Source organism: Amphibalanus amphitrite, unplaced genomic scaffold (assembly GCF_019059575.1).
Source record: "Amphibalanus amphitrite isolate SeventyFive unplaced genomic scaffold, NRLGWU_Aamphi_draft 000149F_arrow, whole genome shotgun sequence".
NCBI lineage: Eukaryota > Metazoa > Arthropoda > Thecostraca > Balanomorpha > Balanidae > Amphibalanus > Amphibalanus amphitrite.
The window spans coordinates 20,933-46,448 of NW_024881644.1; the positions used below are offsets into that span (position 1 = coordinate 20,933).

The 25,516-nt window shown below is 56.1% G+C and overlaps 1 protein-coding gene across 1 annotated transcript; it reads right to left on the minus strand.

Annotated features, from left to right (window-relative positions):
- Positions 1–778: 778 nt before the first annotated feature.
- Positions 779–25,279, minus strand: LOC122382896 (extracellular serine/threonine protein kinase four-jointed-like). The gene is made up of 2 exons (XM_043368806.1): positions 25,121–25,279; positions 779–4,319 (listed from the first exon to the last, which is right to left on the minus strand). Exon 2 carries the CDS (start codon positions 4,123–4,125, stop codon positions 2,665–2,667), a length of 1,461 nt encoding a protein of 486 aa, XP_043224741.1. The 5' UTR covers positions 4,126–4,319; positions 25,121–25,279; the 3' UTR covers positions 779–2,664.
- Between the last annotated feature and the right edge of the window lie 237 nt (positions 25,280–25,516).

Below are 25,516 nucleotides of genomic sequence, written 5' to 3' on the forward strand. Positions count from 1 at the left end.
TAATCGACAGAATGAAGGAATGACAGAATACTTATCATCGAGAGCTATGATGCAATGCACCAAATAATGCAAATAAGAGACAAAATATATTAGACGGTGTTCGCTGCTTACTGCAATAGATCGCTGGACTGGGGCAGTGTGCTGTCACGATCTCTCGCTGGTGAATACAATAGATAATACTCAATACAAGAATAAAATGTGAAACAGAATAAAAAAATGAATACCAATTAGAAGAAATGGTACAGTTAGCTCTTCAGACTGCTGTCCAGCAAAATGGACGCCATAGCGGTGGTCTGAGGGTGCCGGTGGTGCCATTTAAATACCGTTGCATCATCCGTTTTTGCTCGAATACGTTTGTGTCTACGTATTCACGGTTGTCATGTTGAGCTCGGCATCCCCCTCAGCGCCCGGCGGACCCGTTTGTAATCACACCGTATCAGTCTGCACGCCATCCCCAGAGAAACGTGTTTCACTTGGCTACCGCCGTAAGCAGCGGCGAGTTTTACCGAAAATATCAGGGCCGATTGGATAACATCTGTCGTGCCACCTGCAGGCGGCAGCCGTGCGGTTTGGTCCGACCGCTGAGCCCGCTGAGTGGCTGATCGCCGGGAGAGCCAGCTCTGAGAGTTTATACCGGCAGAGGGATGAGAGATCACCTCCTGTCGGGCACATCACCCCGCCGTCTGCTTTACACCGCTCTCTGTGGTCTCGACTGGTCTTTGTAAGGCTGCTCAGCGTTGCTCGATCCGTCATATCGGGTCTCAGTAAAACGCTCTCGTCAATTCTTCGTCATATATTATGTACACACACACACACACATGGAGAAATAGCGACGTCGTGTGGGGCGCGGCCGCACCGCCCACGTATGCACACATACATACAGTGACGGCCGGCGCAGTGTATACTTACACTTCACACATACACTATTGAATCAGACTAGCACAAAAACTTGACTGCCTGTTTGAACGGGTTCTGCGGCAGAGCTGGAAGAGAATGCAAATAGTGGTCCGGCCCAGGAGGCCCTGACGAATACACGAGCCCGCACTCCGTGGTCAACTCCCACTCCACATGCATACCACCACACGATAATGTTAAATATGACTGAGCTAACGAAAACATGGCATGGACACGCAAGTAACAAGACGAACGATATGGGCAATATGAGTTATCGATATCACAGTTGATGGATGCTCGAATCGAGCCAATGTTACCCCGCTTCAAGCCCGTCCCAGCAGTCATTCTGCACGCGCGCCGGTGCACGCACACGCACCCGCCCGAATACTTGTCCTGCATGCCGCCCCGGTGCTTCCAGCGCCGCCGCGTAACGCGCACAGGAGTTGAGCGAGAGCAGAGAGCGCGCGATAAAGCGCGTCGGCCTGCGTGTGTCGGAGATAGTGCGTGATTAGGTCAGTGTTAGCGACCCTATCGTCGAAAGCATCGCCGGCCGGTCGCGGCGGGCGCGGAAAAACGCCGGCCCGCTGTCGGGCCTGTCCGCTCCGATCACAAGAGAGACCCGAGCAGGAGAGGAGCGCTGACAGCGGGCCAGTCGCCTCCTGTCGGCGCGACACAGACCGGCGCGAAACGATCGCCGGGAATGATAGACAGTCGGCACCTAATGAAGTCTGTGGGGTCCGGCAATGAGCCGACTTGATTGCATCTTAATCGACGGTGTCCTAATGCGTCCGCTTTGTTTACGCTAACTCTCACATTAGCGCCATTACTCGGGCACTCAGTCCTCTGTGCCGGCCGCCGGCGCCGACCGCCGCAATGGCCAATAAACCCAACGCGGCGGCGAGCTGAGAGGGCCGGCCGCGACTGAAGAGTGCAACTCGGCGACCTCTGTGACCGGCCGGGGCCGCCCCCGCCCACCGCGGCCTCCCGCGCACCGCGCCCATCTCCGACATCAGCCGGGCTGGGCTCGGACCCATCCGGGGCGCATTCCTGGTGCGCCGAGGAATGCCGCCGAGCGCAGCGGCGAGCGGCGCGTAAATCACTGGGCGACCCTTCCAAATAGCGTCGAGACGGCCCGGTCCCAGGGGTGGCGGCGGCGGCGGCGGCGCAGGGGGCAGCCGGCGGCGGACGGGCCGCCGTCCTGCCAGGTGACACAAAGGCGGGGACCGAGCGGAGACCGGCGGGTCGGCAGAGCGGGGACGACAGAGGCCGCCGGCGCGCCCCGGACCGGTTTGTTATAGCTGCGCCGGCGGCCGCTCCGTGCCGCTGAATGGAAGGGGAGTGGCCGACGCGGCGCGAGCTCGTCAGCCGTCCGCTGATGGCCCGCTGTCGGATATGATTGGGAGGCCAGACCGCAGGGCGGACCGAGCAGCCAGATAATCACCGGCTTGCCGACAACGCTCTCAATTACCGACAAAACGAGCAGCTGTGGCGGCCAACAAAATGGACCCACCGTGCGGCGCGGCAGAGCGAAGGAAAGCGTGACCGCTAGTTAAACAAAAGGACGAGATTAGAGCGAACGGGGACACGGCTGAACGGACGGAGCGAACGGGCGCGAATGGAAGCGACCGGGGCGACCACAGAGGCGACCGGAAACGGTTTCACTGACCTGACCTGTCAACAATCACTCGCGAGTGGACCGCGGCAGCCAGCGTGGCGGCGCCGCGACCGCTTAAAGCACTGTGTCTGAGCGTCCCGCGGCAGCGAGCGCCACTAGCTGGCGTAAGTCCTCTCACACCTGTCCATCACGTCTGCCACGTTCCTGATCCGCGCGTTCAGGATCTTGATGCTCTTCTCGGGCAGCGTGGGCAGGAAGTTGAGCAGCTCGGGATGCCGCTGACGGAACATCCGTCTCAGCAACTCACCGATGTTGCCCTCGTCGCGCAGCTGCCGGATCTTGTGCACCGTCTGGCGGCGGAACACGCACAGCGCATCCAGCATGGTGCGGTGGTAGGTCTCGTACTTATCGAGCAGCCGGTACCCGTGCAGCAGGCCCGACTCGTTGTCGAGGAAGATCAGCAGGCCGGTGGCCGGGTCGCGCGCCAAGTTGTGCGCCGGCGCGTCCATCATGGACGGGTTCCACTGCTGGTTGTAGAGGTTGTTGACGATGCGGTCTAGGTTGGCGGTCAAATAGTCGAAGACGATGAGGTCGGACCACTGCGCCAGCTCGTGGACCTGCTGGCGGTGCTCGCGCAGTTTGAGACCGGCCAGGTCGAGGTCGGTCGGGTGCAGGCGGCGCTCGGTGGTGCGCAGCGGCTCCGGGATGTAGGCCTGCTCCAGGTGCTCCTGGAACTTGGTGAGCACCACGGGCCGCTGCTCTGCCCACTGGGCCAGGTTCAGTTGGGCGCGCACCGCCGACCACTGCCACTCAGCGGGCTCCACCAGCAGCATCGACGTTGGCGGCAGGTTCCGGATCCCGAGCTCTCGACTCAGCAGGAAGCTGAAGATCTCGCCCTGGATCTGGTCAAAGTTCTGACGGTAGCGGCAACACGACTGTGTGCCGTTCTCGAAGGTCAGCAGACGGTTCTGCATGCGACCACAGCCCTCCTCCACCTTGATGAAGGCTGAGTGCTGGCAGAACTCGTGCCACGCCGCCACGGCCTCGTCGTTGAAGCCAGGAGGAAGCGAATCCTCGACGGCGTTGTTCCAGAAGATGCCGTCTGTTAGACTTGACGACGGCGCCGGGGAGGCCGTCGTCGCCATCGTCGTCGTCGTTGTCGTCGTGGTTGTAGTGGTCATCATCTCCTTTTCTGTCGTCGTCGTCGCGAACTGCTCCAGCTCGACGACCTCAATCTCCATCTCAGCTCTCACCTCGTCGGCTGACAGCGGCGGCGACAGTGTCTCTTCCGACTCGATGACGCCAGGCGTCACTGACGACACATCGATGACGTGCACCTCGTCCATGGACGGCATCACGGCGCGCGGCGGCACCGGAGACGGTCGTGGCGTCAGCGTCTCCAGCGCGTTGTCCCGCGCGCTGGCGTAGTCCTGGACGACCGTCTGGGGGCCGGGCCGCACCTCAGCAGTGGAGGACAGCGGCGGCAGCACGTACAGCGGGATCAGCACGCCGAGTACCGTGCCCAGGACGAACGCCACTCCGGCCGTGATGACACACAGCGCCTTGGAGGTCCGCGACGCGGACACGCGCACTCCGAACAGCTCCTGCTTGCTCATGGTGGGGCGGTGTGGCCAGCTCACATGGGCAGCGGACGCGGCGGCAGCGGCGGCGGGGGCGTGCTCTCGCGGCGGCGGCTCGAGCCCGACTGCTGCTGCCGGCGCGGCGCGGCCGCTCCAGCTGGGGAGTGTGCCGGCGGCGGCGGCGCGGGGCGGAGCTTGGCCGGCTGGGGGCGCTGATGCCGCACCTGCACCTGCCAACACACACAGAGGCCGCTCAGTTCCGTGCCGCCATGGGAAACGGAGGCACAGCACGCCGCTCATTGGTCCTCACACCGTGACGTCAGCGCTCATGGTGCGGTGGAGACACGGGACAGCGGGTCGGGGCGGCGGAGGAGCGACAGTGGCGACACGGCGCTGGGCGCCGGCAACCCTTCCAGCGCGTGAATGTCGCCGGGGATGTCTGGGGAGGATGGAGTGAACAGGCCCACCGGTACGGGTTTTCCATCTAATGGAACGTCGATGACCATTTACTCATGTCATTGTAAAGTAACGTGACCTTTCCGGTGGATACCAAGCCCGTCTCTACACGCTCTCAGGCATACGTATGGCTCAAAATCGTCTCTGCAGCATACCAAAGTCGGGGTTTGTCTCAACTCGTCGACCGCGAGCGGCGCACAGAATGCTGAGCACTCCTGCGATGGATGTCCTCGGCAGAACAAATGTGCCGATTGCACAAGGCCCCCTGTGTGATCTTACTGAGATTATGGTTATAAATCAGAGAAAGATGTCCGCTGAATCCAACGAAACCGACATAAAATGTTGACAATGAGAGACGCTCCAACAGTTCTCAGCGGAAAATGGATGGAGACGCCCTGATAAAGTGAACAGTTGGCTGAGCAATTTAATGCAGGCAGGCTCGAAAGTTTTCATCCGCAGTTGCAGCTACTGCAGTTATAATGTCAGGAGTTATTAATATGCAGGAATCCATGAAGTCATGCTTCTTTTGATGCTTTTGATGATTGACAGTGCTTTTATGAGCTTTAGGTTTAAAAATGACACCAGGCAATGGTCATTAGGTACCTAAAACTAGCTGTCTGCCGAATAATGGACAGTCATTGACTGATAGTGATTATTTAAATGACGGTATTTCATTGATAGTTGATTCTACTGATAGGGCAGCTATTCCAATACTTAAGTAATTAGATGACAATCAAGTTGAGCGTAAGTTTTTATACCATTGCAGGTACACGGGTTGTGATAAGAATTTAGTTACAGGCTGCATTTAAAAGGATGAGTTGTAGGTTCGTAGTAACGGCGTACATTTAGGCACGACAGAGGTATCGCTGAAGCCATGAGCCACATAGCTTGCTGTTCTAATGACCTTCATCCACTGGCAGAATCAACTAAATGATGATCCCGAGCGGCTCGAAACAGAAAATATCTCTTCATTTGGTTAGTTCTTCAAATCAGGTTTAACAATTTTATAAGGCGTGTTTTGTTTAGTCTTTTTTCAGGGAAGCATTCTAACTCCTCAAATTGTTCAAGTTGGCGAACTCTGTATAAGCCGCCTCATCCTAAATGTGCAGGCGCTATACAGAGGTATAAAACCTACACGTGATTGATATCTTGTCATGTTTTGCGGTTGCCGCTGCTAATGTCACCGCTCTTCTGAGCAGTGTTTAAAGCCGCCGCCGTGTGTTCGCGGTCAGGTGACCAGTGTCGTCGCCGGTCGCAGCCACTTGTTTCCACTCTGCACTGAGCCTGAGCGGTTTGTGGTCCATGGTTTATCACTTAATCCAATTAGTTATCACTTCCTCATGCGAAACTGTTTTATTTAAACTGCTTTTCGGGAGGGTTGCTAAAACTCAAAAATGCCAATATTTCTGAAAAAGTATGGCCATGCCTTGTGTGGTGATGGGTATCTGTCTTCTACGGCGTTGTGTGCTTCGTGTTCTATGGCATGCTATGGAATATTGCACCGCTCTTATTCAAATTTCAAATGATCTCCAAACTCAATAAACAAAAACAAACAAAGCTGGGACACGACACTGCATCCCATTTCGGAAAAGGGTAGGTATCCCGTCTCACGTAGGGTGTGGTCGTTTGGTTGAGAAACCAAACATGCCCGGGACAAAATTCAACTGACATTGGACGATAAGCGCGATATGAAGATCTGGAAGACAGAGATCCTGTTTGAGATGCAAAGCGGATATCAGATTGTGGCGGTCATGATTGTTGGATTCCACAGATGCGAGACTGAGGAAGGGTAGGGAGACAGATGTATATAACATTGCATGTTCGGGCGAATGGGTAAACAAAGGGTTGGGCTGTTCTTACATATAGTGTCCTGGGTCACCGGCAAAGTGCAAATCAGAGTAGGTTCGAGTATGTCACTCTATACGCAAATGGCGTCGTCATTGTAATGCTATTGTAGGGAAGAGAATACGAGAACGGCCTAACTACGACCAGCCTTAATCTAAAGACAAAAAGCGCCATAAATCTATTTGTAAATAAATATATTTTACGTTGACGGCGAGGCACTACTATAGCCAAATCGAGACTCGAGACGTGGCGGGAACACCTTCGAGGAATTGAACCAGTCCTTGCCTCCCAACAGACTACAGCGGCTCACGACAGATGTCGCTCCTAAACGACCCGAGTAATTAAAACGGCCCAGCATTCCGCGAACGTTTCAAAGGCCGCAGAGGAACGCCCAAGGCCTCATGACTCGTTTCCGCCGGCCGCCGCCGGTCGCCGGCGCCGCTGACAGGCCTGATTGGCGAACATCCTCCGGGCCGGGCGGCCGTCTGTATCCAACACGCGCCACGCGACAAACGCAATCAAATTGCGTGTCGTACACATGTTATAATTGGATAGATGGAATTGATCCGTCCGGGGACGATGTAAAAAGCGCGATGACAGCGGCGATACGCTGCCGCTCGATCCATGATGCCGGCGCCGGTTTTTCGGTCGGTCCGTCTCCGAGCGACCGGTTCTGCCGACGCTCTGGTCTGACTGACGGTGGACGGTGGGGCGACCCTGGAGGACGCCTGCTGACTGAGACAAATGCAGCCGGGCCGACCACGGGTGAAACAAACGCAGACGGGTGAAACCGACTCGCACCTCACCGTTGAGTTGAGCATAGGCCGGGGCAAAAGAGTCAAAACGTTCTGGTATAAATATTAGGTACTGGTGGTTAAGATCAGTAGTGGGAGGGGTCGATCAGACCAATAAGTGTGTCTGAAATAAAGGGCAACTTTACAGTAACTTTGTGTTTGAAATGTAAAGTAGATGGGACAATGCTCAAATATCGCAGGCTGCAGCGAACCCAGGTCCTAGGCAGAGACGAGTTGACACCGAGCTATTCCAGACCGAGCTGTCCCTGTCGAGCCGACGTCCTGTCGTGCGACCGGCCCGCGAGAAGGAGCGCTGCCCTCCCGGGACGAGCCGAGGTGAACCGGATAAAAACTGGCCGCTAATTTACCCAGACATGACGGCGACATGAAAAAGGGCACCATGTCACTTCATCGAATAACTCTGAAGACAGCGCCGACTGATGGTATTGGAGGAATTTCCTCGCCGCATATTCATGCCGCTCTGTCCTGGTCGCTGGTAATTATTTTACTGGTTCGGAGCGAATCGCCACATTTCTGCTCACTTCTGTGACGAGACCTGGACAAAGCGAGTCAAAATTGGGGACCAATCCGTCCCATCTTTGATGTGTGTGATGCCATGTTGATCCGAGTCATAGAGTCTCCGTAGCGCTCCAAAAACACCAACAGAACGGAATCCATAACAGCATAATCATTATGTAAATTCGGCGGCAACTCGGGCCGTCCCTAATTGCCCGGTGGGCGGCGAGGGGCGTGCGTTACATGACAGCTTACACGATCGGCCGCTGGCGGCGCTACCGTCGCCCTCGGCCGGCTGAGGTCCGTCCGCCCGCCCGGTCGGCGGGGCTGGGCGCCGGACGCCCGGGGATGCCGGCCGACCGATCGTCATCAGCTCGAGTCAGCTTCTCCCCACAGCACTCCGCCCGCTGTAGTATTCGCGGCCTCTGGACTGCTAAATCAGCCCATTCATCCCTCGTCATCGCGTAGATTTGTCCTTTCACACCGGCGTTTGTCCAATTATTTTCCTCCCACAAGAAGGGCAGTGTGACGGGCGGCGGACTGCATCTGCCGGCTGCGCCCCTCAGAGACCGGTGCCAGCTGCCAGCTGCGAGCCCAAAAACACACCACAGCTGCCACCCCGGGACTGGAATCAGGCCGAACGGATTCCGGCCGGTCCGGATTGGACACGCCGGCCGGCCGCGGGAATCACGCGTCAGGCCGCTGCGGGCCGACCGGAGTGAGCTAGGGAGACCGCTGACCAGCGTGGGCTGTTGAGATATAGGGTGTTGGCCTCACTGAGTCCTGAGATTGGAATGATGATTTCACAAGCATTGCACCCTGTACGACGCTGTGTTCTTCCTTGAATCTTCACTGCCAATATTCACAGTTCCTGTTTCAGATTTAACCTCAAATCCAAGCTTGACCTCACAGATAAAACACATCTACTCGTCCCGTTTTCCCAGCTCCCCACACCGACACCGACCGGCGCGGCGGCCCAGCCCACTAGCACGCCGCGGCCCGGGTCCGGTGGAGCCATGGCGGCCTCTTCCATCCGGCCGGCCGGCCCTCGCTGCCATATAAACTGAAATGGCCTATAATTTAGAGCGCCGCCAACCATGATGGCCGTCGCGCGCCCATTACGCGCTCGTGGGACGACCGCTGACGGTCTCCGATTGATTAACGAAGTGCTTATTGCAGCCATGAACGGTGCCAGTGCCGCGCCGTCAGCGGACAAAAAGGAGAGCACCCAGGGGACGAGACGGTAGCGGTCGCCAGAGATGAGCCGATGGCTTGCATTACTGAAGAGTTGTGGTTGGAGATGTGGAGCGATGGCTTCTTCGGAGCAGTGAAAACATCACGGATGAGATCGTCAGCGTCGGGGATAAAAACGCCGTCGGACATCATGGATTACCCTTCGATCCGTGTAAGCATTGCAAAAGCTTATTACCAGACGGCCAACATCGCTGAGCAGATGTCCATTGTCACAACAGACCAGTCCGCCATCTGGGCAGTCCACCACGTGATCACAATCGTTGTGCTCCGTGACTGCCGGCCAGTGAGCATTCAATTCAGCTGCGGGCGAGCGTGGCCTTGCACACGGCTGGCGGCGGGCGTCCCGCTGCGCGCGCGGCCCGGCCCGACCGGGTCTGTCCTCCCTGTGAGACAGCGCCGGCGGCCACCGAGCCGAGCCCAGCCTCAGTCCGACAGAGCGCCGGGAAGTCTGCCTTGACCCCGCCTCGTCCGCCGGACGACGCTGGGGCTCCCAGTCAGCCTGGGAGACCGACGGCGGCAGCGGCGGCGCGTCGACAAAAATGGCAGATGGAAGCTCATTTGGCCGACGATGCCATCTGATCAGATTCGGTCGCCGCTGCAGGGACGCGGATTTGCGGAAGGCGCCCCGTCGACCGGTCCCGGTCAGCAGACGCGCGAGAAAAACGCCCACTAGCCGCAACATTGGCAAAAAAGCGAGGCGTAAGGTAAACGATCTGAGGTATGGGAGAAGACATGAGAGGCGCTGAGTGACTGTGAGTATATCTGTCGCTGCCAGCGCTTGGTCTTTGCGCTGTTTTCACATGTTTATGAGAGTCGGTGAGGGGTGTGGCAGCTTGGGCGTGGCAGGGTTGAGCTATTTACACCCGCATTATAAACCCTCGGCATAATGGTCCGGCCTCCATAGCCGTAATGAACAGTAGCACTAACTCTATCTCGAATTATCAACAGTGCAGGCGCTACGTTCCAGCCTTGTAGCTAATCAGAGATCTCAAAGACACACACCAGTCGGGCGGGCTCGGTTCGATCATTAATGGTAATCTGCCGGCGCCAAGGTCACTGCTGCTCGGCTCGGCTCGGGGTCATTCCGATCGGGCGCTGCCATCTCCAGTTACCAATGACCGGGAAGAAACAGAACACCGCCGCTGCCGGGCGCACCGCTGTGCTGGCCGCCGCTGTAGGTCCGATTACACGGCTAAATGATGACTCTGGCTAGTGTGCATCATATACGTGATACCGCAAACTGAGCAGAGAGACATCGGCTCCCAGCCAACCTCTGACAGCCAGCAATATGAAAAAGGTGATGGCTGGGACGAGAGCGAAGGGATTATGTAACGGCCGCTGAAGCACGAAGACCTTGTTAGTCTGGGCGTCGGAGACTTAGTTCAGCAGCGCTGTGCAACTTGCATTGTCACCAAACACCGCGAAGATAAATCATGTACGGCTAACAGGCTCTGAAAGGTACATGCCCACTCGTCAGAAGGGATCCGCCCTGCGCCACCCACGCTGTTGTTTAACGTCAGTCTCAGACGGGCCAACTCACGTCGGAGAAAAATCGGGAACATGAGCTTCGACATGAGTGGCTCTTTCAAACGTAAACCTTCGACATCAATCAAAAATGTCGCAGCGTCACTCTTCAAGCCAACTAATCCACATCTCAAAGGATTACGGTTGCAATATTCTACTCATATGGAATCTTATCACAGGATGCTCCTGTACCTCACCTGCTTTCTCGCTCCCATACGCCTCCATTCATTCTTTTATGACCGGTCACCGCAGACCCTCCCCGCCCGTCTATCCCACCTCTGCCTGGTCCGTGCTGCGGCCAACGCGGCGCGGGTGGCACCGTTAGCTGCGCCAATTATCGCGCAGCCGCGCCACCGCTCGCCGCCCGACGTGTCAGGGTGTGAAGCCGAAAACGGCCGAGACCGATTGGCACCGGTGCGCGGCGTCGGCCAGCTGCCGCCTGCTGTACCGGGCCCGGCGCCCTGTTGAGACGGAGGCCCGGAGGCCCGCGGCGGTGGCGGCGGCGTGGTGGTGTATGGACGCGGGACTCTGACCTTTTTCTGCCGGCGCCATTGTCACAGCGACACAGAGAAAGCAGGAGCTTTGTGTGACGTGTTTAACGGCAGCTTTCAAAATGTTACACTGACTGGGAAATGCGTAACTGACTTTGGAGAGTGTGGGTTATTGCGGTTGGATATGAGGCACTCTCTGTAAGCAACATGACACCTTCGCGAGGAAGTGATCGGGATGACAATGTAACTTATCAGAGGTATCAGCTGTAGATAACTGTGTATTACGCACCTCACTCATTCAGCGCTACATACATATTTAGCAGTCTGACCTTCCAGCCTGCCCTGTCTCCTTGTCTGTCAATGCCGGTGTGTGGGTCGGGTCGGACCGGCCGCCGCCTCCGCCCGACGGAGGCGAGACGTGAAAGTAACACCCGTTGACAGCGGCTCTGAGCGGACAGCACGTCGGGGACGCAGCAGCCCGGGCCGGTCCGCAGCGCGGCTCCCAAACAGAGCTCGTGTCAGCGCCGCCTTATTGACAAGCAAACACGCGCCGGCGCTGGCCGCGGCTGCGGGCGAGAAAGCCAGCTCCGGCGGAGGGCCGCGGCTGTCAACAGCGCCCCCAGCTCGGTCAGGGAAGTGCCGAGAGGCGAGAGGAGCGGCCCTCGGCTCTGTTGTCACAGGCGCTGCCGTACTGCCACCTACGGAAATCAGCCGGGAGGTGAGAGGTGCCTCCGATTTCACGCCGGAATAACAGCAGTGGGCGGAGAGCGGGTGGGTGACGGCGGAGGACTCTCCGACACGTCGGTGAACGTGAAACATGCGGTGTTTGGTGTATAAGTGGCAGGCATTTGGAGTGTTCTGGTCAACGCCAGCAGTGCTCGGTTGGTGTCGTATTTCGGCACTTGAGTCTTAGGTGTCTCAGAATAACACATTTATATATTTCTGCGTGGGATGTTGTCGGTGGAGTGGCTTTTGTTTCAAAATGTCCTGCTAATTTTGAACACTTTTTACGTCCGCAAAAGGAGTTCATTCCTCCACATTCCAGTGACGGGTCCTCCCATCGGTGTTCTTTGAGCGAGGAAAGCTTTTGTCGTATGTTTTGTGAGTAATGCGGCTTGAGCTGCTCTCCACCGTATGGTAATCGCATTGGGTTTTATGTAAACGGTCATTACCTGTTCCAGTAAAACGTGATCTTCTCCAACCGGTTATCATCGCTGGGACGAGTTTCAACACGGAACCAGACCAGACTGCGAGAGCTGGCGCGGCATCTTCACTGCCCCGCAAAAATTGCGAGCCCGCTCTCTCCAGTCGGCTTAGCGCAGTTTATGTCTCAAAATGTTACTTTAGAAACGGATGATAGGACAGAAATTAATCGCTTCCGGGATAAATAAAACTGCCAGAAAAGTGCATTGGGATTCAAGATTCTGTGGACTTAATTCTTTCTCTGGTAAAACATTCCTGACAAAAGAACATTGTATTTGTGTTGGACCTTCAAATGTAAACAACCGTAATGGCACAACATTGAAACAGTACATCATTTTTGATTCATTGCCTAAGCGGCAATTTTATGGCAAAGAATAAAAATCATTACGCAACAATTATCTCTTTTGGAATCAAGGTAGGAAAAAGGTACAGAATGGTCCCGCTAATAGTCTGTCTCTAGACCTTCTGACTTGACCATGACGGGGCAACGACACTGAACGTGCCATGTGTGTCCAGTCCAGGCTAACGTACCGGCCTCCCATCCTTCAACGGTCCAAGCCTATCCACTTTTCCGAAATCCCGCCTTTTCTCCCATTTGTCGGGCCGGAAGTTCGCTAAACAATCACAGCGGCCGGCCTCGCTCCAAGGCGATCATCTGACGCCGTTCAGCGCCCCGTTCGACCCGACATAGAGCACAACGGACGGTCTCCAGAAAGGGGCTGGTCGGTCCGTTCGTCACCGGGCCATCGATCGTGGCTGGACAGCCGGCCCGGACTCGGGCGCACTGTCAAAGACGTGGCCCGGCCGGCTCACATTAGCGGGGACGCACGGCCCGCCGCTCAAAGGACCAGCCTTGTGAGCCGAATTTTAATCGGCGGGACGCGACACATGAAACGGGCCTCGTGATCGGGTTCGGGCGGCGTTCGAGTCCGTCGGGCCGGCGAGGGGACGCGTGTCTTTGTGACCGGCGAGGCTGACTCGGCCGGCGGCGGTCCTCGGAGGCGGCCAGAGATTCGGCCGCCGGTCGAGGAGGCACGGCGCGCTCCTCAGACAGGTAGCCCGGCTATAAACGGGGAACGGTCCGTCCAACGGCAGCCGGAGCCGATCACCGGAGCCGCCGCACGCGGCCCGAGTCCCGTCTCTGACGTTCGTCCTTCAGCGGGTGGCCAGCGCGAGTTCAAACGGCCAGGACGCGCCGCGCTCAGCTCATGCCACTGGCATTCCGACTCCGCAGACGCCTCTGCAGCAACTTAAGCTGATGGCGATCCCAAACTGATAACGGAGCCTTGCGTCGATACTTAGCATCACTTTTATCTCGGCGCGCAAAACTTACTGCATTGACGAGGAGTTGTCAGATATGGCTACGTGGGCTGGTCGGTTATCGGGCGGATCGGGCCGCCGCGTCCGGCAGGCCGGCCACACGGCATAATCGGCCGGATCGACTCGGACAGCTGGTACCATGTCATCATTATCCAGCAGCAGCCTGCCGCCGCGGCGACCGACCCCGGACTATCCGAGCGCTGATCTATCGGACGGCTCGCGTCCGGCTGCTCAGTCATGACCGGCCTCGTCGTCGCGGAGAGACCCGCGAAATGTCACCAAGCGGGAGCCGTTTGTTGTTTTTGCTTCGTTTCACGGTGATACCCTGCATCATATGTTGATTCCAATGCAGTATTTACCACTTCTAGTCTTCCTCAATTCCATGTGATGTAAATATGGCTAAGATAGCCAGACGTTTATATACCAGCAATCGTAAATAGCGATGCACGAAGTATTTATGCCCGCAGATTTCTCTAGATAAGCCCTCGCTGTCTTTAACGGGTTCTACTGAGCCAGGAACGGTTCCTCTCCCATTAGCCATTGCGATATCACGAACTCCAGGGGACACCCGCTACCATGCGAACTATCCGTGCTGCCAAGTTGCAGTGCATGCAGCAGGTCACGCAAGACACGAAGTGTAACATACGTAGTACTCGTAGTTCACAGGCAGATATGTAACAGGACGTGCAGGTTCAGAGTACGTTTTGTTCTGCCACTACCGTAGGAGCCACGTGTGCGTTCCGTTATATAGCGAAGTTTCCGAAGCGGTTCAGGTGTTAAACTTGTTTTAGAGAGTTGAAGGTAAGCTTCAAATGATCCCAAGGTTTTTCTAGGTCTCTCCCTATATGGTTATCTGTCGGCGTGTGTCACTTATGAGCTTTGAATAAGTATTGATTGAACCCAGCATGACTCTTGCCTACCGTTTGTTCTCATTCAGCATTTCGCAACGTGACATTCACACCCTTTCAGCTGACATCCGCCGCTTTGAGCTCCATCTACAACCACCGTCCGGCGTCCACTGTCCACCGCGGCGCCGGTGGCAGTGGTGGCTGCTTACCGTCCACACCCGGTGTCCACAGTCGTCCACTGTCAAGCGAGGCTCGCCGCCGTTAGTGGAAGCTGCCAGCCGTCCACAGCCGCTGTCCACCGCGATCCACTGTCCACTGTACCGCCGCCGGCGGCGTCGGTGGCTGTCTGGCGTCCACAGCCTCTATCCACAGCCGCTGTCCACAGTCGTCCACTGTCCACCGTACCGCCGCCGGCGGCGTCGGTGGCTGTCTGGCGTCCACAGCCTCTATCCACAGCCGCTGTCCACAGTCGTCCACTGTCCACCGTACCACCGCCGGCGCTGGAATTGGTGGCTGCCTGTCATCCACAGCCTCTATCCACAGCCGTCCACAGCCGTCCCCTGTCCACCGTACCGCCGGCGGCGTCTCGGTGGCGGTGCGGTGTGTCGGGCGGCGCGGCCGGCCGGCCGGCCGTGGCTGCCGGCGAGGTCGGCGCGGCGGGGCGGCCGCGGCACACCATCAGCCCCCCTCTGCGCCCACATCCTCCCGGGCGGCGATAAATCGGCGTGGCCCGGCGCGCCGCGATCGCACTGGCACCGGCACCGGCGCCGACAGCCGGCTGCACCATGAAATGTAGCAGCGCTGCAGCATAAACCCACCTGCACGCCGAAAGCGGCTCGAAAAATATACGAGTGGAATTTGCATGAAAATGGCTCATATTTCAGCGGCGGGAATGCGCGCGGCGCTGGCCATTGGTCGGTGCTGGGATGACATTCGCAGCGGCTGTCGCCGGTCGCCTGTGATGCACGCGGTCGGAACGGTCGCGGCAGCCGTAGCAGCCGCCATGGACCGACGGGTGCCGAGCTGGCGGCGCCGTGAGACCTGCGGCGGCGCCTCTCATCTCCGACACTGACAGCGTCCGCTGCGGGCCGACTGCAAATAACTCACAGTGACACAAATGTCGATTGGTTTAAGATGAGCGCTCTTCATTGTCCGCGGCGGCGGCGGCGGCTGCCGATGGGAGTTCCCGACGCGGTCTGACAGCTGTGTCCGATTGGTCCGCTTAGAGTGACCTCAGCGCTGCAGGGCTGGCCGAGAAAAGAGCGCCCGCTAATCCTGAACGGACGGATATTTTTACCCAAAATCCGTACTGCCCGGCTTTAGTTAATACTCTGCAGTCTGCGGTGAGGGGAAATCATATGCGGCTGTCACGCCGATTACCTCACTCTCATAGAACAGAAATGACGGTAACGTGAGGTCGAACTCAGACTTATTTAGAGATCACTATCCGGAAACATTCCACAACCCACAGCAATCAATCGTAATGGCTCCATTTATAGCCAGGACGGCATCACTGGAGACTGCAGCGCCTCACTGCACGGTAACACCAGTGACGGTGAGAATTGAGAAACCTAAGGTGACTGCATTAGCAAATAGCACAGTATCACCAAAAACTGCAACCACACACAGCACGATAACACCAATCTCGGGGTAGGCTCGGCTAATAATGAATTTACATTACAAATGATGTGTGCGTATCAACACGGTAGCAAGCTAAGTATTCAATATACTGTTGGTACTGCACAATGCACACGCAGTTCTATTATTGCCCGCTAGTTGCTCGAAGTTAACCCGCGCCGGCGCACCTGCGGGGGTCCACGCCAACTTTGCACCTTCGGGGGGGGGGGGGGGGCGGTTACCTGCCCTCCCCCAAGATCTCGAAAACGAAGCAGGCAAGCAACAAGCGGTAAACGGCATGGGATACAAGCGGATAATGTATACAATTTTTGCCAAGGTCATTTTCAGGTCAGCTCAAAAATGACGTCACAGGGGTGAAAATAGTCAAAATAGCAGCGCTAGAGGTCAGAGTCTTTGCAAATTTCGAAAAAGAATCATCATATGATGATCGTCTAGAAATGTTGGTGGGCACAAATTCACTCATATAGTTTGTTTTCATGTTATTGATGAGCCCTAATTTTGAAACACTGAACCGCATCACAAACGGCACACTGCTCTTCACTGCAGCAACAGCGGCCTCATGACATGCACGAGACAGCGAAATCACTATCTGAAACCTATCTCTAAATGCCCGTCAGTGCACCAGGCAACCAACCGCCATCGCTCAGCCGCAAAGAGAACCATTATGGATGTTCTTCGATATCGTTTTCGATTTCGGCGATCGGCGCCATTTATAAACATGCCGGCAGCTGGCCGGTGGATCAACCGGCCGTCTCGGGTATTCATGTCACTGCCAGCGCCGGCTAAGCCGAGGGGCACGACAGATAAAGCGTCCACAATACCGGGCTGGACACTCCCCGTTCGTCTGCTGAGCGTTCTTGGTACGCGCCCCGGCCGCCCTCCGCGGCTCGCAGTGGGACCGCCAAATAAATCAGCCGCCCGCTCCGATCCGCGGCGGCCCGGCGAATAGCGCCGCGCTGCTATTGCTCAAACGCTGCACGGTGATATAGTGATGGCAGTCTCGTGCTGAGATGATGTACTACCGCTGCGACCCTCGCGCCATTGTCGTAAAGGCGGGGCAGACCTGGCCAGTGAGGCCTCCGTCATATAAATATGTCAATGGAATTATATTTAAAGTAGCCAAGGTGGAGCCGTTTAGAATGGAATTACATTGGTTTTAAGGGATATGACCTGGTAGCTGAGTGATCTATGATCTTTGGCATGATGGATCAAAGGGCTTGTTGGTATGCTGCTGAGTGCACTGCGAGCATGGACCTTGGACAGACTTAATCCATTGGAAAGTGTTCTTACATGCCCATGAGACAACCTTGGTATTGAAGCACTGAAATTGTTCATACCGATGCAACTTATGCCAGTAATTCCGCGATGTTAATGGAAAAATTATATGTGGATTTCGGAGATGGAGAATGCAAACTATCTGTTCATAAGCATACGCCATGAAAAACAATGTAAAAAATAATGAAAAAAAAACTTATTACTTGCTTCATGAACATGTGGGTGATGAAATCCGAAACATACCATCGTCCAGCACAGCTCTAGTCTTCCCGTCACCTGCATTGACTGCCCATGGATGGCGTCGATGCGGGCCGTTTTCCGCGAGTCTCTGTGTTTCCACTGGGGGCGGTGTCTCCTCTAATGGTCCGCGATACACACACTCGAGACCCGTCACCCGGCGCGGGCTGGCCCACTCGGCACAACCGGTATGCAAATGGCCGTGCAGCACTGTGCCCCGGACGTGACTGAAAATCGGCTCATCATCACCGACTCGTTCCCGGCCGCCCGCCGAGCACGCATTTCATCTTATGGTCGATAAACAAACACTGGTCCAGCGGCGGCCGCCGAGCTTCCATAACAATGACCGAGGTCGAGCGGTGGTCGGCGGTGAGCGACGCTGCTGCACCGCGCCAACCATGGGAGGAGGAGGAAAACTGACGGACACACCCCTCCGGCTCTGTCAGTGGGGCGGAGAGGGGTGACTAGACGACTGATCAGTCTGGTCATGTGAAGACGAGCAGTCCCTCCAGTCAGACCCGGTACGGCTTGGAGTGTCAAGCGGAGCAGAGTACCGCGACCTACCCTCTCTCGAGCCTGAACTTGGGAGCTACGTTTCCGTCTTCAGCTATAAATGCCACCGTTCGGGGCATTCCTGAATTAAAGTCGGCCCGGGCGCTCCCACAAAAACGCCGCCAGCTGACCGCGCCGGGGAAGGGGAGACGGCCGGTACGGGTCGGGAACCTGGCTGGAACCCGGCCTGGTGGGTACCGGAGAACAGCGGAGGCGGACTGCTTGAGCGGGGCCGACGACGCTGCACAGAGCGCAGAACATCTAGAACAACTTTCGAAGGTGCGCCACATTCAACCGTGATCAGAATTACTCGATTTTTAGATAAGGTAAAAGTGGAGCAGATGTCTCGTTCAATCATTCCATTGGTCTCCCATCACAGCTCGGTCGTAAACTTCTCGTCGGTTGTCACCGTCACCCTTTAGCCGGACCCGTCACTGATTACTGTTACCCACCCGTTACCCGTTACCCACCCGTTACCATCAGCCGTCATCCCGTCACCCGTCAGCTGTCAGCCGTCACCCGTCCGTCAAAATGGCGCTGGTCGCCGCCGGAGAAACTCACTCCGTCTGTCCGCTGTCGGCCGTCCGAGAGGCGGAAGACGCCGGACCCCTGTAGGGAAGAGAGAGAGAGAGAGAGAGAGAGAGAGAGAGAGAGAGAGAGAGAGAGAGAGAGAGAGAGAGAGAGAGAGAGAGGGAGAGAGAGAGCGACGGAAGTCCTCTCGGCCGACTAGACCCTCACATGAGAGAGAGCTGCCACTCATAGCCCAGCCTGCCACGCTCCCAGCGACGCTCAGTCGGTTGCACAGGGATCTCTCAGACTGACACAGAAACGGAATCCCTCCAAATGTTTATCGGTCAGGAATTCTCTGAAATGTTTATCGGTCACGCGGGGTCGGCCCATTCGGGGAGGTTTACGGTCTCGTTACGAGCCGCGCACTGGCCGGCGCGCCGCTGAGAGGCGCCGGATGTGGGCGCGCCCGTGCGCCGCGGCCCGCTACCGAGACGCGCCGTGGTGTCTCCCGACTGATGGCAGATGGACGCGATGGCGCACCAAACACAGGCAGGTGATTATTTCTGGAGGGTTATGGGGTAGTTAAGTGAGATGTATCCATTGTTCTTCAACTTAAGGGGTTACTTTTGGTGATGGAGATATGCGATAGTCGCTTTGACTCATCACAATAATTTTGCGATCAAACCTGGTTGAGTTTTGAGCTACTGAGCACTGTAGCAAGTGAAAGCTGTCCCAGTTGAAATTGTTTAAGCGTGTCAAAAGTGTGTAAAGCACCTCAGGCCTAATATGGAACTGAATAGATGACATAGATTCATCAGTAAGACGCGGATAGCCGAAAGAAAAAATCAAGCGGTTTGGAAATCAATGGTGATAACTGATATGAATACCAATGCCACTACAAAGCAAAGGATAGAACACTGAAAAGAACGAGATGAAAAGGGCAAAAGACAGATAAGAGATGAAGAGAGACAGAGAGGAGGAGAGAGAGAGAGGGAGAGAGAAAGAGAGAGAGAGGGAGAGAGAGAGAGAGAGAGAGAGAGAGAGAGAGAGAGAGAGAGAGAGAGAGAGAGAGAGAGAGAGAGAGAGAGAGAGAGAGAGAGAGAGAGAGAGAGAGAGGCGGCACAGTGGCCGCGGCTGGTCTGCGTACCATTGTAACCATCTCTCTGCGGCGCGGCAGTGGGACGGCCTGCACCCATCACACTGTTTGCACGCTCTCTATAAATGCATGAGTCACGCGTGCACGGCCGCCGAGCCATGATAAATGATGGATCGCTAATGAACAGTGAATGCCGGACGGCCGCGTCAGGGCGGCGGTAGGGCCGCCGTCGACCGGCCGGCTCGTGCCCGGGCCCGGGAGAGACAGACCAGCTGGGTCTGGTGTTGGACAGTCCCGGCAGGCAGACCATGCCGGGTCTAGTGTTGGACAGGGCTGGCAGGCAGACCGGCTGGGTCTGTGTTGGCCGGTCCCGGCAGACAGGCCGGATGGGTCGGGTGTTAGCCGGTTGGCTCGTGCCAGGTCCAGCGAGACAGACCAGCTGGGTTGGATGGCCATAACGGGCGGCCGCAAGACTGGTTGTCGACGCGTTTTTATGCATAGTTTGTGGTTTTCGTATTTGGTAACTCGCTGTTTGGCTAGGGTCGTAAAAGAATGAAGTGATTCTAGTTTTGTTTTAACAACATATGTTGTTGATAGGAGCAACTGTTGCAGTCAGCTGGCTGTTAAGGCTCACTATGAGGCAGACAGATCAGTTTTAATGGCAGAACAGGTAATCTGTCTCACCTTATCCTCTTATCTCACGACCTGAAAATGGTCCCAATAGACCGAATGGGCTAATCCAAGAAATAATCCAATTCACGTCCTTACCGATATCTTCATCACATTTTTATGAACAAAAGGGTGTTATAAACTGATTACCTTGGGTACAGTTCTTCCTCTTCGACACCAAATAAAATTCAGTGAATAAGTAGTTGTGGAAAGGTAAAACTGATATTCATTTACCCAGCAAACGTCTTAAGTCATCAGTTACCGCGTAATCTAGCTTCACTTGCTTCTGCGACTTAGCATGATGCATTAACCCTGCGCGATTAAAATAGAAGCGTAAACTAGTTGCAGGTGATTTTGACATGTCCGTTTAACCGTAATCTTGTAATTATGCAGTTTGGTTGTTAATTAGCGTAATTTCACATTATGCAAAAGTGCTATTAGTCGGCTCTAAGAGGCTATGAAATTTACATTCTGCACCGGTGGAATGCTCCAAGTCTTTAGTAAAAGTATTTATGCACACATTGAGGAAAAATACGGCATGCATTAGCGTGACGAGCATATGTGGCTGAAGCGCATCACGAGAGCTCCAGGTCTCCTCCTCATTCGCTATAAGGAAAGGTCTAGAAACGATTGGGCCCGTCATCGCTCGATTGAGCGCCCTTGTCATCGAGTCATCGATTGTTGTCTTACTCTCTGGTACAGATTGCATTGATCGAACATTTTACTAAAAGGGATGTTCCAAAGAAGAAGGTGAAATTTGGAATAGTGCGTTATGGCTTGTGTTTATAAATTAGTAGGCACTTGTTCGATTTTGGTAGCGTTACCTTGTCTATAAGTTAACTGTAAGCTGAATTCCAAAATGTTCCGGTTTCATGCTTCACTAAAACACGATGTGCGTTTGCCTGAATTTGTTCTAATCTCTGCACACAGGCGAGCATGACGGTTGCTGGATCAAGGAAGCCAACGCAGCCAGTGGGCCTATTCAGCCAGTGATTACGGAGATAATGCAACAGCGCGAGGTAAGTTCTTATTACTAAACTGGCCCTCTAGTACCCTTTCTGCCAGTGCTAGCTGTTACCAGCTCTTGTCGCCTGCGGGTCCTTGTTCCTGTAATTCAATGCAACGCGCTTTGTGTCACCTGTACTACTCTCTACAGTTTATAATACCCTTTCACGCAGGAATTCCGAGGACTTGGGATCTTCCAGCGTTTAGTGGGGTCATCAACCGATTTACGAATCACCCAGTGTAGGCACCTCCTAATTCTTCTGCCGTCACTTTACGGCAGCAATCGGCCGATTCTGGTCGCATTTGGCGCGCAACAGCGCGGTGCCAGAGCCGATTCTGTGCAGAGTTGGCCTAACGAGCTGCGGGAAACAGCGCACTGCCTCTGAGCGGCGCTCTGACCGGCCGGTGTAAAGGTCATAATTGGAGCGGGGCGCGCACCGCCGGGACCGGGGCGCACTTCTGTCCTAATGACGCCGCTCGGCAGGGAGGGCAGCCGCCCAGAGACCGGTAACAATGGGCCGAGCGGGCGCCGAGGCCCGCCCCCACCGGCCCCCGCGCTGCCGACTGCGAGCGGCCACCGCCGCTGATTGATTTATAAAGTGCGTGAGCCTAATCGGGGATTTAGACCGGCGATCGTTTTTAGGGAACAAAGATAGGCGTGAAATGAAAATGACTTGAAGAACTGTGAAAAAGGAAAGGAATTTTCCGTTTCGATCGCTAAAAAACTCATTTGCTAAGACAATGCCTGACATTGGTCTTGGGCGTCGTTACTTCCGCTTTCTATAGTTGGGCTTGAGTCTACAGGCGAAAGTAGCTTGGTTGGGCTTGATCGTGCCAGCAATGGGCCAAAACAGTTTTTTCATGAATGCCCAGATATCGAGCGTTGGACAAATAAACCTTGATTCCTATGACAAACAGCTAGATCCCCTCTGTCCTAGTTTCGACAATTTCAACCTGCAATTTTAACATTCCAACCACAATCATTATAATGATAAGCCAATAATAATGAAGAATCCATCGTTGAATGGTGGCCGTTTAGCGGACAATTAACCATCCCCGTACAGCTGTATCCTCGGCCGGCGGAGCAGAGCATTGCGGTCATTACGACACGGGGCGGAGCGTCGCCGCGGTACCGCGGAATCCGCGACGGCTCATTAGGCATATCCGGCTGGAGGTGGCATAGAGGACGCCGGCTGGAAGTGGCAGAGAGGGACCGGGACGGACGCTGGAGGTGGCAGAGGTCCCCGGCTGGAGGTGGCAGAGGACCCCGGCTGGAGGTGGCAGAGAGGAATTAGGACAGGCACTGGAGGTGGCAGAGTAGAATAAAGACGGCGCCGGAGATGACGGGAGGACCCATGGACTGGGGCTGGGCTGGCAGAGGACCGCGCCGGTCGCCTAGCTGAGATGATAGGTTCTATTAGCGACTCGATTTGACTAGGGCTCAGAAAGGCACATTATTTACGCGTAAGCGAGAGACAAGGGTAGCTAATTCTCATAAAGAGAAGCACAGCAGCGAGAATGCGCCGGTCACGAGGCTATCGTCAATTCCTTACAAGGAAACCTGTTCGAGACTCGACCTTGACCGTGCGTGGAATACCTTCGGTGTTAGGAAATCCCCTTAACCTTTATCGGGGACAGTGATATATACCTACTTGGAGGACAAATCCTCCCTTTTAGACATACATCACCAAAACAGCAAAAGCGCAGGAAATATGCGAGCAAAGCTGTCGTAGATTGCCCATTCACCGCTATCTGATCCTTCTCGTCCGTGAACGAGATGTCACCGCGAGTCAGGTGACGTTCCACGTCCCGCATTGTTCCACTTTCAGCGGTGCAGATCGGGCCGCAGACCGAGACATTTGAATGAGACGGGCGGAAACTGGGACGGTGTTTGCTTCCGCCGTCCACATGAAGCCGCGGGATTTCAGCAGGGAACCGCTATCTGGGACGATGAACAGAAGCTCGGTCTCGAATCTAAACTGATTGTTCAAGATCGAAACGTGAACCTCAACTCATCTAGCGTGAGCCCTGGCCGAGTTTCCATCGGATGACGTTGTCACGAGGTCAGACCGGAGCTGAATGGATGGCTGCTTCAACTAACGAGAACCACACCCAAACGTAACCAACATCTCCAACGTCTTCTTCAAACAGTTCCTCCTCAGCTACCTCTAACCACATCCAGCCTCCGCTCTCGTCCAGTGCCCATCGACCACCGCCCAAAGCCACCCAGGGACCATAGCGTCGGCCGGATCTGCGGACTGGGACGAGGGCAGGGCTGGCGGCGGCGTGGCGCGAGCGGCCAGCCGGCGCCCGGCGCATTCCAGTCGGCTTACCAGGGTGCCGGCCGAGGTGGCGGACGGGCCTAATCGCCGTCCGACCTCCGCTGACGCCCACCGACCCGACGGGCGGCCGGCAGGGCGGCGGGCGTCGCGAACGGCGCGACAGGGTCACAGGCGGCGGGGCAGGGTCGCAGAACAGGGGAGTGGTCCCAGACTACAGGGTGTGGTTACACCGAAAGCAGAGCAGTGTTCCCAGTCAGTGACAGCCAGCACAGTCCTGCTCTCCAATGACATGAGTAGCTGAAGCTGCCCTAGCTCTCCGCTGAGGCCGGCGAGTGACTTTCAAGGATGGTCACTTCCCCCGACGTTGTAGACAATCAAGGCAGGATGGTTTCGTTTTCAAACGCTCTTTCCGCGGCTACTCACCCAACATACCCTCTCCAACAACGAAAGCTGCTTCGGCAGCAGTCTCCACGTTTACCATAGACCACACCAGTTGGCACCCCAACCTGGTCTTCCCTGCCATCTCTGTACCGCCCCGGAGTCCAGTCTCGCCGCTCCCCTACCTGCCCTCCACCCCTCCCTCCTCGCCGTCCCGATCACCTGCCTGGCCGGCCGGACAGCCGACTACAGCGGTATCAGATGTCGGCCCGATATACCCAGTCCGGGCCGATCTGGGGACTCCGAACTGCCCGACCGACCTCCGCGTCCCGACTGCGGACCGGACCGGCCGACCGGACGGGACCGATTGGGTCTCCCAAGGCGCCGTGTGGTCCGTCAAGGTTTGTTCGGACTCCATTAGCGGACGGTATGGATTTGCTGCGTCTGGTCGGGCTTGGTAGAGCTCAGCTGAGGTGTGATCGGGCGTTAGTTGGGGCGCTCAGTCAGCCCATGGAAACTGTTAGGGCTTATGCGGCCTCACACCATCCCGACCGAGCTTTGGTCGGGCTTCGGTTGGCCCCTCTCGCGCGGGCCGGTCGGTGCCGGCAGGAGCAGCAGGCAGTCCCGGAGAGCTGATATATGGAGACGCCGTATATGGAGGAGCGAAACGGACCGAGATGACGCGCGCCTCTCATTCAAATGCGCAGCAAAATGGGCCGGAATGGGCCAATATGCTAATGGAAAACGTCATCTCAGCGTTTTACCGTGATCTGAAAGCAGATGTCTTCAATCGACTGGGATCGATGTTTGGCTGGAGGTCTGAACAAAAAGGACAAGCAATCGTGCTGTTATCTCTCCCGTGAGCGTGTTTACATGGTCGGGTTCGGGCGATGCGGACCTGATGGGATCGAAGGTCTTATTGGGAGAGCGTCAGGGAACGAGATACATCGAACAGGTGGCATGCTCAATGTTCACGCTCGCCATCCCATGGTTCAGCGCTAGTTTAATGGCGTTCACTGTTCACATACCACACTACAAAGCACGCAAACAGCTCTTCTGTCTTCTCGAAATTCGAATACACGGGTGAGACAGACCTATACCTTTCCCGGCTTTCCCAGACTCCCAGTTTGGTACTCACCATGAAACTCGGCGGCGGTCGGGGTCGGCCGGTGTGTGCTGCGCCGGGGAGCGACAGGGCACGTCCCGTGGTCTCCTGAGCTGAACACAGTCCGGCGAGACGCTGCTCGTCGGCGGGGCGGCGCGGTACGGGCGGTCCCAACTCGCGGCGGACAGCGGCGCGACTGGTCCGGGCAGCGGCCGCCGGCCCGGCCGGCCGGCACATAGCTCTCGCAGCGGGAGGCGGTCGGCCGGCCGGCGCGCGCTCCCGCCGCCGGCCCACAGGTGGCAGTGTGATCGCCGGCCGCCGGACCCTCATGTCCGCCGCCGAACAATGATTTGTTTACAACTTACAACCCAGTTGGCCATTATCTGATCAGAGGAAGGTGGGAAATTTTTATTATCAGCGGATTGAAAC